General features: G+C 37.2%; 1 protein-coding gene across 6 annotated transcripts in view; it reads left to right on the top strand.

The window, feature by feature from the left end:
• The first annotated feature begins 49 nt into the window (after window positions 1–49).
• The window catches only part of LOC110384610 (transcription factor CP2), a 41,705-nt gene continuing 26,230 nt past the window's right edge, over window positions 50–15,524 (top strand). Inside the window, exons 1-4 of one of the 6 annotated variants that reach the window (XM_064042154.1) lie at window positions 50–287; window positions 12,029–12,140; window positions 12,659–12,779; window positions 14,152–14,223. In XM_064042154.1, coding sequence (XP_063898224.1) covers window positions 50–287; window positions 12,029–12,140; window positions 12,659–12,779; window positions 14,152–14,223 — 543 coding nt within the window. Of the gene's footprint in view, window positions 288–7,415; window positions 8,029–12,028; window positions 12,141–12,640; window positions 12,780–14,151; window positions 14,224–15,524 lie in introns of those variants that run through there. The other 5 variants (XM_064042153.1, XM_064042157.1, XM_064042158.1 and 2 more) reach the window with 5 other exon arrangements.

Below are 15,524 nucleotides of genomic sequence, written 5' to 3'. Positions count from 1 at the left end.
CATTTCATTCATCATTCAGTGACTTTTGTGTTGGCATGGCCAAATTGTGATGGAATTTTATGATCTAGTAGATAAGGACTATAGTATGCATGATAGTCGGAAGGAAGATACCTATACTTGGGAGTCTAGCGTGAGATTAGCTCTGGTTGGTCGGGAAGAGGAACTCGGGATGTATTTGGAAGAGAGGGAAGGGAGGAAGCGGAAGTGGCAGGGGGAGGGGAAGATGATGCGGAGGGATGATAGCGAGGAAAAGGAGCAGAGGAAGGTGCCTCCTAAGAAGGTTATGGGTGAGTACATAAAACTCTTTTTTTTGTCGGATAGTCCAAAAGTTGACGTGAATCCGCAAAATCTATCACGGAACATGCCTTAGGTCAATACCCAAACTTCTTGTCGTCACTGAACATAATTAACAACAAAATAATTCTCGGTATCATTTTGCGGTTTGATGTCAGCTTTTAGACCACCCTGCATTTCAGCTCTTATGAATCGTATTTTTTTTACCTACAAAGAAACATGTAGTAAAATATTTCTGAGGTATCGGAACTCTTTAACCAACCTGGCAACATTTATTTCTTAAAAATGATTTTACTATATCAAAATAAGAGAGAAATATGTATAAAACTGAAAGTAATTAAGATAATATTCAAAATAAGGTTTTAAATATGCCACTCAGATAAAAATGCATCCTTAAAAAGTATGCATACAAGATAATAGATGGAGCCACTAGTAACATGTTACTTACCTTAATTTATCTCAAACTATCTTTTTTATTTGAAATTATATTTTGTAACTCGAATTAAAAAACTGAAAATTTGCTGGGAAGCTCAGCAGTTTCTTCTTCCCGGCCATAATACTAGGAAGCTGTAAATGGTGGGCATTTTGGGGTTTGCTGTCTAATGAAATTGTCTTGAATGCTAATTTAATTTAACTAGAATTCAACTTCTACTCAATTACCAAATATACACATATTTACATAAAGAAACAACTAAAAATAATCTTACATTAGACGAACTTTATACTGACTATAAGATATACATTTTAACCTAGATGATGGCGGCTGACAAAATATCCATTTACTCTTACATTGACTGATAAATAGTTTTAACATTTTTACACAAAACAAACAGCAGACAGATACAAATTTCTTTATTTAACGATACGTAACTGCTATTGATATTGGTCTACCAATCAGCGATGACTGAACAAAGATTATGTAGGTGTAGACACGACAGTGTGGGTTTTGTTTTGTGCCTACATTTGACAGAATTTCATGAATAGTTAATGTGTGAACATACAAGATTATTCTAAAATAAATTAACATATGGAATATATTATTACAATTAAACATACCTACTTACATTTACAGAACATCTGATTTCGTAGATCAAAAGATTGTGTTACAAGCCTTGCCTAAGTCATACTATTGCTAGGTAGGTCCCAAGTAGTGATGAAAGTATTTTCAGAATAATAGTGTGAAGACTACTATAATATCACCTGAATTTCGAATGGTCTTTTATTAGTAGTATTAACATCTTAAGCCTCTCAGAGTAAACCAACTCTTAGGCACAATAACAACACTTAAGTAACATAAAAATAATCTTTGACAAATACTGATAATGCAGTAATGAGTTATGAATATAACGCACAAAACAGTGGCTCATCACGCGTCGCGAACGACAAACGTGTTTGCGATTATTTCGTCGCACGTCTAAAAAGTGTTTAGTGTTAGTGGTAGTAAAAAGACAGTGGTTTTTAAATAATTGTGTGTGTTTTATATTGAAATAGAAAAGAGGACATTTATGGTAAAATTGATAGAAAAATATTATTTAAATTCTCTTTTGGGATTTCATAATGTTTTTTTTTGTTTGTTTATATTTGTTAGTATCTTCTGTATTAAGAGGCAACCAACCTTGTTAATAAGTCAGATTGATTGCTTACATATGTTATTTACGTATACTATTTCTTCCCCGTGCCACTGTGGGTGCAGCGCGACGAAATGACAGACTCTTACTGACCATGCTCCTTCTTAAGCCCTTTATGTACCAATGCCGCGGTAACTCGATCGAACAAACCCGCAGACCCGGCAGGCTTTGGCCTTGGTGGGCCATTGTACGGATATACTATCTGATAGGATATTTATTTTTCTAACCTTAGCTGTCCCACGGCTCAGCAAAGACCTGCCTACATCTCTTGATGCCTACAACTGTAATATGTGTGAAAATTTAAAGGATCAAGAGGTGTGGAACATATCTTTTAATGAGACAAAAAAACCTGTCACGTTTTTTTTTCGTATTTCTAAATACAAACATACATATTTACATAGCTCGAAAATAATCTACATGAATGTGGCAGACAGGTGACCATCGCAGACGATCTTGAATCTAAGTAATCATCTCCTTTGCTCAGTCATTGGTCTCCAAGACACACTTCGGCCATTCCCAATATTCTATCGATCTGTTGATTTTACTTAGAGATAGAATATTGACATCAGTCCCAAACAATTACAGTCAATTTCTTATGTCCAGAAAGCCAAAGAAAAGATTGATAGGATATGGAAATGGCCGTTAGAATGTAGCATATATAATGCCTTAAAACGCGGGCGAAACCGAGGGATTTTAGTAAGCTAATATTGAAGATAAATCAGAGCATTTTGTTATTTAATTTTGTCACGTACAAATAATGATTTCCTAGTTTGTTATCCGTAACCTCGTAAACTTTAAACCGGTATCATTTCTTATATCTTGTTACTATGTGAATATTTTACATCATCTTCGCTAATATTATGTATGTGTGTTTGTTTGTAATGTAACGCTCTTTCGGCAAAACAACTGAAGCAATTCAGACGAAAAGAGTGAGCATTAGAAGATATCACCGAAGTAACTACTACTACTAACTACTATATTATAGTAATCTAATCTGTGATATCACGTTAAATTGGTGGGTCTCGTCAATCATTTGAATATCTTTGGCAGACGTTACGGGTAGTCGGAAGCCAGATAATTTATTTATTTATTTATTTATATACTTTTGCACAAACAGTACAATGGCGGACTTAACGCCTTAGGCGTTTTCTCCCAGTCTACCTTTGGGTGGTGGAGAAATAGCAGTGGTAGGTGCAGTTTTTAATATAATCTATGTAAAGAAAAAAAAAGAAAGAAATATTTATATAATCAATCAATATAATCTGACAATTACTCTTACCTAGGGGTTGCCCAGGGAACTGGGATGAGAAGGTCAGAAAGTCTGGCAATTAGACTTACCAAGGAAATCGGGTTGCCCTGGTAATCGGGTGGAGGAAGTGAGGTAGGCAGTCGCTCCATGTAACATACTGGTACTGCATCCGACTGAAACTGGATCCCAATATGATTAGGTAAAGGTAGATACGTTTTCTATTTTTTAAATAGATCATGTCTACGCTTGTCAAAAATCTGTTAATTAATAGTCGAGTTAATTAACCTGAGAGGCCACTATCGTAACCAGTTATTAAGTTTATTGCATCATCATAAAGTTTTAGTTTAATCATTTCTTTGTTTGTTCGTTTTATTGTGTTTGTGGTGACATTTCCACTAACTTGTATACTGTCATCCGGTTTTTGTTTAGTTTTCTCCATAATGCAGAAGACAGTAAAATTATTAAGTTCATTCCCGTCTGTTACTTTGTTTATTTTTGTCAGTCTTACGAGTAGTCGCACAACGTCTGATTATCACCTGTCTTGCCAAGGGCACAGATTCCCAGGGCGGGCTGAAATCGCTTTGTGGGTTTTATAAACTTGAACACAGCAGCCCGCAGTCTGGGAGTTGGTGATTGATTCACCCGTGCATCGGAGAGTACGTTAATGTCGGTCCTGCGCCTGATCTCTCTTGGCTGGTGCCATCCCATCGCGCTATGAGAGTGAAGGAATAGGGAGTACACCTGTGTCTACGCAAATACTTATGCACTATAATAAGTCCTGCGCAGCTGGCTGATCTCCTTAGTCCGTACCTGCCGGGCCTGCGGGATTGTTCGAAAGAGTTACCGCTGTCTTAGTACATAAAGAACTTAAAAAGGAACATGGTGGGTTTTAGTCAGTCTGAAATTCCCTCATACAGTACCTACCCAGAGTAGGAGGTCATTTCGTCAAATTGGGGGATGCCTTTTTTCTGCAGTGGACATATTTAGGCTCCAAAGACGAAAATTAAGACCTCTCAGATCATATTAACCATCAAACAGATCCACTTCTAAGATAGGCACAACTCATTAATACCAACCTTTGACATCGCGCGTGTCTGTCAGTTTGAAGCCGATGGCAATAACTGTATATGATACTGGCTGACCCCTGACACAAACCAGCTCACTGGATACGCGGACATTTTGTTGTAATTTATAGGTTAATGCTGATAACGGTGGTCTGGTTTTGATTTGGTTCTTAAAAGAATGATTCTTGTTAAGTTCTTGCAAAAGTTGATGGTGGTCCTTTACAAAATTCTAAGTACGAGTGCTAAGCACGTGTGGCCCATTCAAAAACTGCCGAAACTACTAACAAAAAAACTACTGCGCTACCCCTCTGATACGTAAAATTGGTTTCTGCGCAGCGGCTCGCGCAAGTTTCTGTGACGACAAAAAGTTTGGCTAGAAGTAGTAGGTAACTACTTCTACCGATCCTGATCATTTGCAAAGTCTTTCCCCTACTTTGTTGGTCTAACCTAACCGGATGCAGCTGAGTACCAGTGTGCTACATGAAGCGACAGCCTATCTGACCTCCTCAACTCAGTAGCGTGGACAACCCTTGTTAAGACTTGCAGGCCTCATAGTTAAGATCCGGAAAATAATTACTACCAAAGATTCTTTGCAGTTTTCTCTATGTGACTTTGTCTGTCGCGCTTTCATACCAAATCTGCTGAACCGATATAAATGGTTTTATACGGTAATGTTACACAGACCCTGAGGAAGGACATAAGCTATTTTCGGTTGCGCAAAGTGGTTTTTAAATGAAACATGGAGGGTGTACTATTCCATAAATACTTCCAAAAATATCCGGGTATTGTCCTAAAGATACCAACTTGTTTATTAAGCATTTTCCATAAATAATCTTCAGTTCACACTCGTTCGTGCTAAATATCTATGACGTTTGACTTCAGCGACAATTTGCACGATAAACTTGACAAATATTAATCTCTTTATTTGTTCATATTTAGATTTCTTAGGTACTGTCCCTTTCTTACATGTATTGTGTGTTTTAGGTTCTTTTTGTGATAAAACAACTAGCTTTTGCCGGCGGTTTCACCCGCTTCTTGAAGGAACGACTTCCCATGTACCCTGATAAAAATATCCTGTCTCCTGGTTCCAAGCTATTTAGCCACCATTTTCAGTGAAAATGCTCGGCCTTTATTGAGTTATAAATAATGTAACTAACCCGTCGGTCTTTTCCTGAACCTCTATCTGTATGATCCCAATTAATTAATAAACCAATACACAGATTTACATTCGGTTTTCACCAATAGATGGTTTGATTCATGGGGTAGTGTGGTTCGCTGCGGGTCGTTCGAACGAGATACCGCGGCCCTGGTACATAAAAGGCCTATAACGGAACACGACGGTTTTTAGTCAGTAAGAGTCTGACACTCCCTCACCGCTGCTAACCCACAGCGTGAGGGGTCATTTGATGATTTTTGCGTCGTTAAAAAAAAATAAAAAAAATAGTGTGGTTCATGCTAGGAATCCTAATTAGTGAGAAATTAAGAAACACACCGACTCGCATAATGTCCCAAGCCGCCATAAAGTTTGAAAACTATACACAAAACACAACCTTAAATACCAACAATATTTGCTCCTAATTCACTTAGCACGTTAGACCACGCCTCTCTACATACTTCCTTTTTGCCAAAAGGTTATTTTTACAAATACAGACAAGCACATCAAGCTACTTAAATCAGTAAATTCCCAAACAACATTGAACCTTACACTTATGAGTTAAAGCTGAAAATCCATTAAAGAAATTTGACAGTTTGTAGAAACTTGTGCTGACATCTATACATTTTTATGCTAGAAACCTACACTTGAAACGTGTACTATATTTACTAGCTTCAATGTACAATACATATTATTGTCATAAGAAGCAAAATCACGCTCAATTATCGCGAGTCTGACGTAACATAGCTTTATCTAAATAAAACACCTGTATGTTTGCATATTACCGTATCTGTCACATTTTATATGTCTTCGACTAGAGCAAGCAGGGTTTGCGAAAAAATACTTTTCAATTTTGAATCCACCTTTTTGAAAAAAACAATCTCAGTGCACAAGTCCGACTCGCACTTAGCCAATTTGTCTCTCGCAACCTTCATCTTAGCACTGCAAAAAAAAAAAACAAAAACATTATGAAATTATCGTCACGTAAAAAAACATTATTTTGTCTACTCATTCGTATATCGATGTATCTCGGGTCACTTTGTAATCAAAGCAAAACATATTATATCTTGACTAAAAAAACAGTTTACAATATCAAAATTAAATATTTATAAATTATATCACTTCGTTTTTGATAAGGAAGTCTTAAAAAATTGTGGTGATTTGTAAAACGTATTTGATTGGGCGATTATTTATTTCCTTCTCCTTACATATAAAATTATACTATCGATGTTCTTATCGTTCCACTGCAGAGCACAGGCCTCTTCTCATACAGAGAAGGAATGAGCGTTAATCACAACGTACGCCCAAAATTTTTAAATGCAGGTGCCTGCGAAGATTTTTTTCATTTTTAATCATTCCTTGGTACACAAGGGGCTTCAAAAGAAACACGAGTAAGTTTTAGATAGAAAAAGGCAAAAGTCTAACAATACCACAAGTTGCAGCCACTGCGATAGGGGTTATCTGATGATTTCCCATCTAAAAAAGGGTGGTAGATCTCGCTGTACTAGATTTTTTGCTCAAATGATCTAATGACCCCGCTGTGGGTTAGCAGCGAGAGGGGGTGTCAGACTCTCACTGACTAAAAATCATAATGTTCCTTCGTAGGCCTTTTATGTACCAGAGCCGCGGTAACTCTTTCGATCAATCCCTCAGCCTGCCTGACCTGAAGTCAAAAATTTTCAAGCTTTATATAATCTTGCGAAGTAGGTAAGAGTGACAGACTTCCATAGTTGCTATCCTCGTTTTATCTTGTCAGTAATAGGTATTTAATCAATTCTTCATGTAAAAGCTTACGAACATTGTTTAAACATTAGAACAAGATAATAATCTTGCTAAGTGGGAATCAGACTTTCCACTATACTAGCAAATATTATTACTATTTCACCCACCCATTAAATTTCTTGAAATGACTGACAGGTGCTGTAAAAGAATTGGATTCAGTATTGTGAATTTAACGAATTGGTTGGTTGCCTCAATAAATATATAACTAACGGATCTTTTCTTACTAATAAGTAGTGACTGAAAATTGGAGTAACCCAAATTGCAACCTCTTACGATCGAAAAAACTATGGGGCTAAATAAAATAGGACGAAAAGATAATCTAACAGTGTGAGTGCAAAAAAAAACTCTAAAAACACAAGTGAAGTGATAAAACGAAACTTTATCAGTAAAATGACACTAGAACACTTTTTGAGCGCGACGAAGTACCACAGAAATATCATAGTCAGTCAAGCCAATACATGGACGTTTAAACTATCATTTTGTGACTGGTACTTCTGACAGTGACTTCAAAAATTCCAAGAAAAGGCTGTGATATCACTACAAGTCATTTAAAAGTACTAGCGCCCTCTGTCATTCGAAATATTGAAAACAACGCCATCTATTGAGTGGGGTTTGAAAACTTTGTGGAACGTTGCGTCGCCATCTAGCGGTGGCGAGCTGAACTTGCAAGGGAGTTGTAGCGCCATCTGTTGGTGTGTGCCGTCAAGCTGTCGAACATGGTTGAGGATACGGCTCAGCAGCAGGACAGGGTGTCCGCTGCTGCGGTTCTCCAGTTTGCTGCGAGAGAAGCGAGGGAGGGAAGGAGGTTCACCGAGTTTGGGGCGCATGCGTTCGCCAGCATCACTTACAATGCTTACGGTACTTTTTAATAACAATTTTATATTTTTAGGACAATGATTATTTGGAAAGTTTCTGGTAATCTGTTGTCGTTACCTGCCATTTTCACGAGGAAGTCTGATTCGGAAATAATATGACGAAAACGCAATATTTTTGCATTGCCAAAAAAGTTATTTTTAAAATTATGAAAAACAGCCATACCACCAGGTGTTTTATTAAAACATATTTAAAGAGTCTTTAGTATACAATTCTTTAGTATGTAAACGGTCCCATTTACTTCTTTTATTCGTCGTTTCTTTAATTGATATAAATTAACCCAATTCACAATCATTTGTGTTTTAAACTTAGTAGGTAGTAACACGTTCAAATGACTCTGTTGACACTTTTAGTGGCAGATTGGTACTTATCGGTGGCTTACGTAACTGCGAGTTGGTACCAAGTGCCTACCGAGATAGTGCCACTGGTACTTTTCCATACACGAGTAGTGCCAAGCGAGATATTGCGCAAAATTTTGCAATTATGTTGCTTATTACATGTTCTTGGTGATTGTAGTTTTTAATACTTGTTTTTTTAGTGCCAATTTGATTCTTATTGTCAATAATTAACAGGATGATGGCATAGGAAGACTAGATTCTGTCAGCTGTGTTAGATTTCAGAAGTATGTATACTTATTGAATTCAAATTAGGACGGTTTGACAAGACTGCGGACAACTTGTTAAGTTATTCCCACAAAATACTCGATAGTATCCTATCGTATATAATAATTTTAAGGTGGGTCCTGTATTTTGGAACCGATTACTAAGGAGGAATTTTGTAAGCTGCAGGTTTAATCACCTAACAGGACCTACAGGATCTATATTAGTTCTCTCAAATCTGCCTCACATTCTCCGATGTGGAATTGTAACAAAAACTGCCACTAGGTAACAACCGAGAATGACGGCTCTACGTGCCCTCCAAAGCACGGGGGTTTAACACCACCAACTTTTAGACATGGAGCTGCTTTAAGTAACTTTCCTAAGACCCTCGACACAATTATGTTTAGTTTTCGTATGTGCAATGTAACTAATTTTGTCTTATTAGGCTAAGTACCTGTAAAGATAAAATTTAGCTGTGTTTTGATATAAATAAATAAATAAAATTTCGGACCTCTCAGTTCGGTCAGTCGCGCAAGGGACAGAGTAAATAAAATCCTAGATAATTATTAATTTTCATGTTATTTGCGAAAAGGCAAGACATTCCACCTTTCATATTGGTGGGGTTTTCTTTGTTATTAAGTGATGAGGATTTTATGCATTCAATTAACATATACAAGTAAGACTCAAATTGAGTTGCCTTTGTTTTAAAGATTATCTACTATTATTATTATTTTTTAATTTGAATAAAATTCAAATTATTGAGCTTATAGCAAAAATGTCCTGATATGGTGGTAATTATCTAATGTCAAATTAGAGTGATATCTTTACCTACATACATAATAATATCATTGTTATACATCTTTTACTATTCTAATCGTTACTAGAGTTCCGGCTGAAGGTTGAATAAGAAACCTGAAAATCTGACAACCATTCTTACCAAGGGATATCATCATTAAGTGTAAATAATTGGAGGCTATAATTTTCTATTTATCAAACATATTCAATGCTTAAGTTAGTTAAGGTATGTAGGGTGAGTGCTAGCTAGCATGTGGTGTATAAATTATTTTTACTGTATTGTCCTCTATTGTAATATACAAATTAAATTGTATACAAATGTACATATCAAACAATGTTCAAGGTTCTTCTAACCTAACAGACAGAAATGTGTTGCTGGGGAGTTTGTTGTGCCACTTCTTCTTCCCAGCAAAAACACATAGGAAGTGGTGAAGGGTGGGCGTTTTGGGGGCTGTCTTTTGTAAATTTATTTTTTTGACGTTCGAAAAGTGCTGTTTTGCAGCCAAGTTTGAATAAATGACTTTTGATTTTGATTTTGATCTCATCGGGTTACCCGGGTAACTAGTTTGAGGTCAGATACTAAAAGCATTCCATGTAAAACACTGGTACTCAACTGCATCCGGTTAGACTGGAAGCCGACCCCAACATAGTTGGCAAACATTTAGGCAGATGGCAGATAAAGACTATTAGAAAATACCTTAAAACCCTTTTAATTATTCTTTTAATCGTCGTAATTTAACCAAGAAATTAATTCGTCGGGAGACACAGATAGACGGAGTAGTTACAACTAGTTCACCGCTCCGCTGGGTCAAAGTGTACGAGATAAGGGCGTGTACTGGATCGCTCGTTGTTTCAATAGCTTTATTGATAGGTCGTTTATGTATTTAGGAGTTGGCTTGTAGACCTTGCTTGAAGGTTTTCATCATCATCATAATCTCAGCCATAGGACGTCCACTGCTGAACATCCCCCTTGGATCTCCACAGAAACCTGTTGGAAGCGACCTGCGTCCAGCGTCTTCCGGCGACCTTTATAAGATCGTCTGTTCACCTTGTTGGTGGACGTCCTACGCTGCGCTTGCTAATCCGTGGTCTCCACTCCAGCACTTTTCGACCTCATCAGCCATTTGCTCTTCGAGCAATATGGCCTGCCCATTGCCACTTCAACTTGCTAATCCGGTGGGCTATATCGGTGACTTTACTGAAGGTTTTATGAAGATCTGATGTTGGATATAGGTACAGGTATCATCATCATCTATCTAGCCTTTTCCCAACTAACATAGTTGTGAAAAGGTGTCGGCGTCCAGTCTAACCGGATGCATCTATGTAGGTACCAGTTGGCCACATGGAGCGACTGCCTATCTGACCTCCTCAACCCAGTTACCTGGTCAACACGATACCCCTTGGTAACACTGGTTGTCAGACTTTCTGGCTTCTGATTTCCCGTAATGACTGCCAAAGATGATTAAATGTCATGTAATTTGGAATAATATCTATACTATTTTAGGGGGATTTCCCGCCTTATCTAAATTAGGTGCTTCGTGAGAGCATATTATTTAGATAAAGATAAAATGTTGAGCAGTTAGGGTATCTATTTATATTTGTTGCTAACCGAGTCGATAATTAGGTATAAACAGGTATTATCAATGAGATAGATATTTTGTCTGTCTGTCATACTTCTTCTTCCGATCCTTTTCCAAACTATCTTGGAGTCGGCTTCTGGTCTTACCGGATGCAGCTTCTCAACCCATTTACCCGGGGAAGACATGCGTAATAGATAGAATGTTAGATACTTGTGAGATGACAGCAGATAGAAGAGTATAGAAGGAGAAAACATACTGCGCCGACCAAGAATAAAATTGCGATAAGGGTAGGAGGAAGAAGAAGTATGAGCCCGATATTATTCAAGACAGTCCTGACAGATGATGATGTAGGAGGGCCAAAATTTACACTTTCAACAACAAATAAGAGGTATATTAAATAGAAAAATATTAAAAAACAATGACTGTCATTCCGATAAGGTCCGTTCGTAAACAAGTAATATCGGAGGTCAATAAGTTAATAATGATGAACCGACTTATTCTGGATCGTGTAGTTATTACATCAACGTGTGCACGTTCCCTTGTGTAATTTTGAGGGACCTTCGATTTATCAGATTGTATGTAGAGGTAGGTATTTAGTTACCGGCCACAACCACCACTTTGTGTTTGTGGGTCGTAAGCGGCGACTCTTAGATACTTTTGATTTTTGAAATCTAGAAACTTTTGTCAAGTTTTAATTTTGGAGAAGGTGGTGAACTTTTCAAAAATTATCGTGTCCATTTCAGAACTGCATATTTGCCAGCACAAGATCTGAAAACTGCTAATATTGCATTCAAATACTAGCGCTTTATGTGTTACACTGTGGCTCCATCTATGTTTAAGGTTTAGGTAACTTTCGGTAACTTATTTAAAGAACCAGGAAGATTACAAAATCCATTATTTCAAACCCTAAAAGCGTTTTGCAGGCGGCTAAAAATTGTCTTCATCTTGTATTTGTTAGTGTTGTAATAATTGTTTGTATATTTTACTCATCACACCCTTGTCTTTCTCCAGCGGCTCTGAGCGATATGGGCGGCAGCGGCACCAGCTCGTCTTCTTCACACATGTCTCCCGGCTGGCAGGTCAATGACCTGGATCTGGATCTGCCCGGAGAGCTGTCTATGAAGTGAGTTTCACTATAACTTGTCAAGTAATTTAGAATTAGCTTTCGCTACCAGATACTTCGAGAACACTAACATAAAATCTAACAGCCTACCTCCTTCCTCAAACACTGATTTTTTTTCAAATCGGAACAGTAGTTCTTGAGATGAGTGGATTGGATCCAAGCAATCAAAACAACATACTCTTCAGCTTCACAATATTACTTATATATTCTGGGTTTTTAACCTTACTGCACCTCAGATGTGACTGTGCTTGGGATTCTTTACTGAATACAATAAATTCATCAATCTATGTAATAAACATATCAATATTTTTCCGTATAATCGCCTATCTACTTGAAACAGTACTCTTCTGTTGACCTTTTACACAAAATTGATCGAATTTTATGTTCCTCTGTTTACCTCTGTTTTCGAAAACACACTTTCAGAAAATAAATTATCTGTATATAAAAAAAATACATACAGCGCCATCTCTTATCGAACTTCCAAAACACTCACCACTCAGTACTCTCCCTTACCGCAGCGAGGCGCTGCTGTCGCTGCCGTCTCTGGCAGTCTTCAAGCAGGAGGCTCCTTCTCCGACTGGCGCTGTGCTGTCTCCGCCACGACGCGTGTGGCCGCCGAGAAGACCTGATGATAGACAGGTATGAAGCTACGGAATTTCTGGGTGCTTGAACTGCTTGGGTATTTGGCAGATTTAAATATAACGGTACGTTTTGAATGAAATTAGTGAAAAAAGTGACTGCATGAAATCGGTCGATATCAGAGGGCGTGCTGCTGCCTCTTCTATCCAAACGGTTTTATATACATACAAACCAGTATTGCAGCTACAGCCTATTTAATGCAGTCACGGCATGTGCAATCGGCAACTGGCATACAAAACGCAACTTAAATATATGTCTTCTTTTGCTTCTCGAGGACCAAACTAATGGATTTTACATTAAATCTCTATAAATTAAACAGCTTTTCAATTATAGTTTTTGCAAAGATACATAAAATGCTTCAAAGTTACATCTGAAAAACAGTTTGTCGAGTTACATGTACTTAAGTCATTATTCTTTGTAGAGACTGGTGAAATGCCATAATATCTAACAGTGATCATTTGCTAAGAAAATTTCTTCTGTTTGCCGGTAAAAAATAGGACATGAAACATATTATATTCTTACTATATAAAAACAACGAACACGCCCTTGGACATCACTTTTCCCAAAAAAAATATGTATTTGTCGGCGTCAGGATCCGACATCGTTAAATAAAACAAAGGGGTTCTCACACAATCACTTGGTTTATTCCAATTAACACAATATTAGTCACTACAATTAATATTAACGAAATAAATTATCACGAATTTGTGGGAGGTGTGCACTCGGCAACGGTCGGCGAACGAATGACCCGAGTCGTGCGCGCGCCGCTTTATATAAGGTCCACCGTTGACAGATCGACGGTTGACACATCGACGGTGGCGCCGTCATATTTATAAATTGTCTGTCATTGAGCATCGTTGGCAGTCATTACAGGTAGTCAGAAGCCAGTCATTCTTACAACCAGTGTTGCCTAGAGGTATTGGGTTGCCTGAGTATAACTGGGTAGTGGGTTGAGAGGGTCAGATAGGCAGATGCTCCTTGTAAAGCACTGGTACTCAGCTGCATCGGGTTAGACTGGAAGCCGACCCCAACATAGCTGGGAAAAGGCCCCGGAGATGATGAGTTAGAACGAAAATTTACCGCAAATAAAAAGATAGATCATCACATAATAGTTTAAAAGCACTACTACCATAATTTCACACACACATCCTTACCCTACACTGCGTGTCAAAAAAACGACCCCTCATGTTTCCCAACAGCCGTTACACTTGCGTGCGAATAAAGTGTATCATTATTATTTCATTTAGGCCTTTACAAGCACTCATGAACGTCAAAAAGTATGATGCAAGTTGTCCATTCTAAGACTAGCTTCCTATGGAGAAGAACGGGCAAGAAACAGTTGATACACCATGGTTTTCTTTTTAATTCTCAGATCAGTGTGGATTTTACCGAGTTACACCAGAGCCAGGCGGTTTCTGACAGGGATTTCAAGAATATATGGGAGGTGGATATGTTACCTTCTTAGATCTCACCTTTCGCGATATTGCTATCAAACCTTCTTGTTCCTTTCTCTTACTGCAGTTCCAATATTCTATCTGCTTACTAGCTTACCAGAGATAGATTTCTGACATTAGCCTCACAACTAATGGCACATTCCTATCTTTAGTAACCAAATCAGTGGTTAGATAGAATATTGAAAACGGCAGTAAACCAATGCTAATGTCTTGTTAGTGCATCCACTATCTGTTTCTATGTTGTAGGAAATCCCTATTTTATTTGCACAGAAAAAACTTTCAAAAATTATTTAATATTTCAATGCACTTATTTTCATTTTTAAGTATTTTTCTGTCTGTATTTGTGTATGTGGCTTGGTCCTATATTGCTTTGACTTTATAGATATTTTTTCCTGTAACAATCATTGTCGATATTCCTTTCTGTAAAATCTTTGCTTTTAGCCCTCTTTTTAGTACTGTTTTTCCGTATAAGGCCTTTCCTATACTGGAAAATATAAATGCGCAACATTGAGATACTGTCCAAATAGTTTGTAGTTTGGACCATTTTAAATATCAAGCTACGATTTCAGACCGCATTAAAAAGTCTAAGTACAGAAAGAAAGAAAAGGAAAAAATCATTTATTTGTCAGAAAATCACGCATAGACTACACAAAAATAAAATGCAGACAAAAAAGTACAAATAACAGAAATCAATTTTTGCTTGATAATACAATCGATATGTTAGAATACAATGCCATCCATACTGATCTGAGAATAAATAAAAGCCTAAGAAAGGACACTTATTTCTTACGTTATGTTAGGACAAATCACATAGGAGATTAAGAAAACAACTAAACGAAGAATGTATTGCATGGTAGCTAGCTTAAACTACTCTCGAACTCTTTTTGCATTTCTTAGTTATAATATTCTTACTTAAAAAATATGTCTCAATAATCAATCATTGGAATTTCATAGCTAGCTTAAACTACTCTCGAACTCTTTTTGCATTTCTTAGTTATAATATTCTTACTTAAAAAATATGTCTCAATAATCAATCATTGGAATTTCAAAAGATAAAAATACGATTTTTCCATTGATTCGTACTTTAATTTTCAATAACTATATAATTCTTAAGATCATGGCACATGCACGGCGACGTCTCAAATTGCTGTGTAGCTGGACGCTGTTTTAACTTTGTAAAATGTTTTATATAACATGCGATATAAGAGTCAACTTCAAATGACAAGTTAATCACTAGGTTAGAGCTGCGTTCACATGTGCCATGATCTTTAAAATACCCAGTTTTCCGGTT

The sequence above is a fragment of the Helicoverpa armigera genome, chromosome 27, assembly GCF_030705265.1.
Source record: "Helicoverpa armigera isolate CAAS_96S chromosome 27, ASM3070526v1, whole genome shotgun sequence".
NCBI classification, from domain to species: domain Eukaryota; kingdom Metazoa; phylum Arthropoda; class Insecta; order Lepidoptera; family Noctuidae; genus Helicoverpa; species Helicoverpa armigera.
Note: the sequence above shows the minus strand (reverse complement) of the source record. Positions and strands in the feature narration are given on the sequence as shown.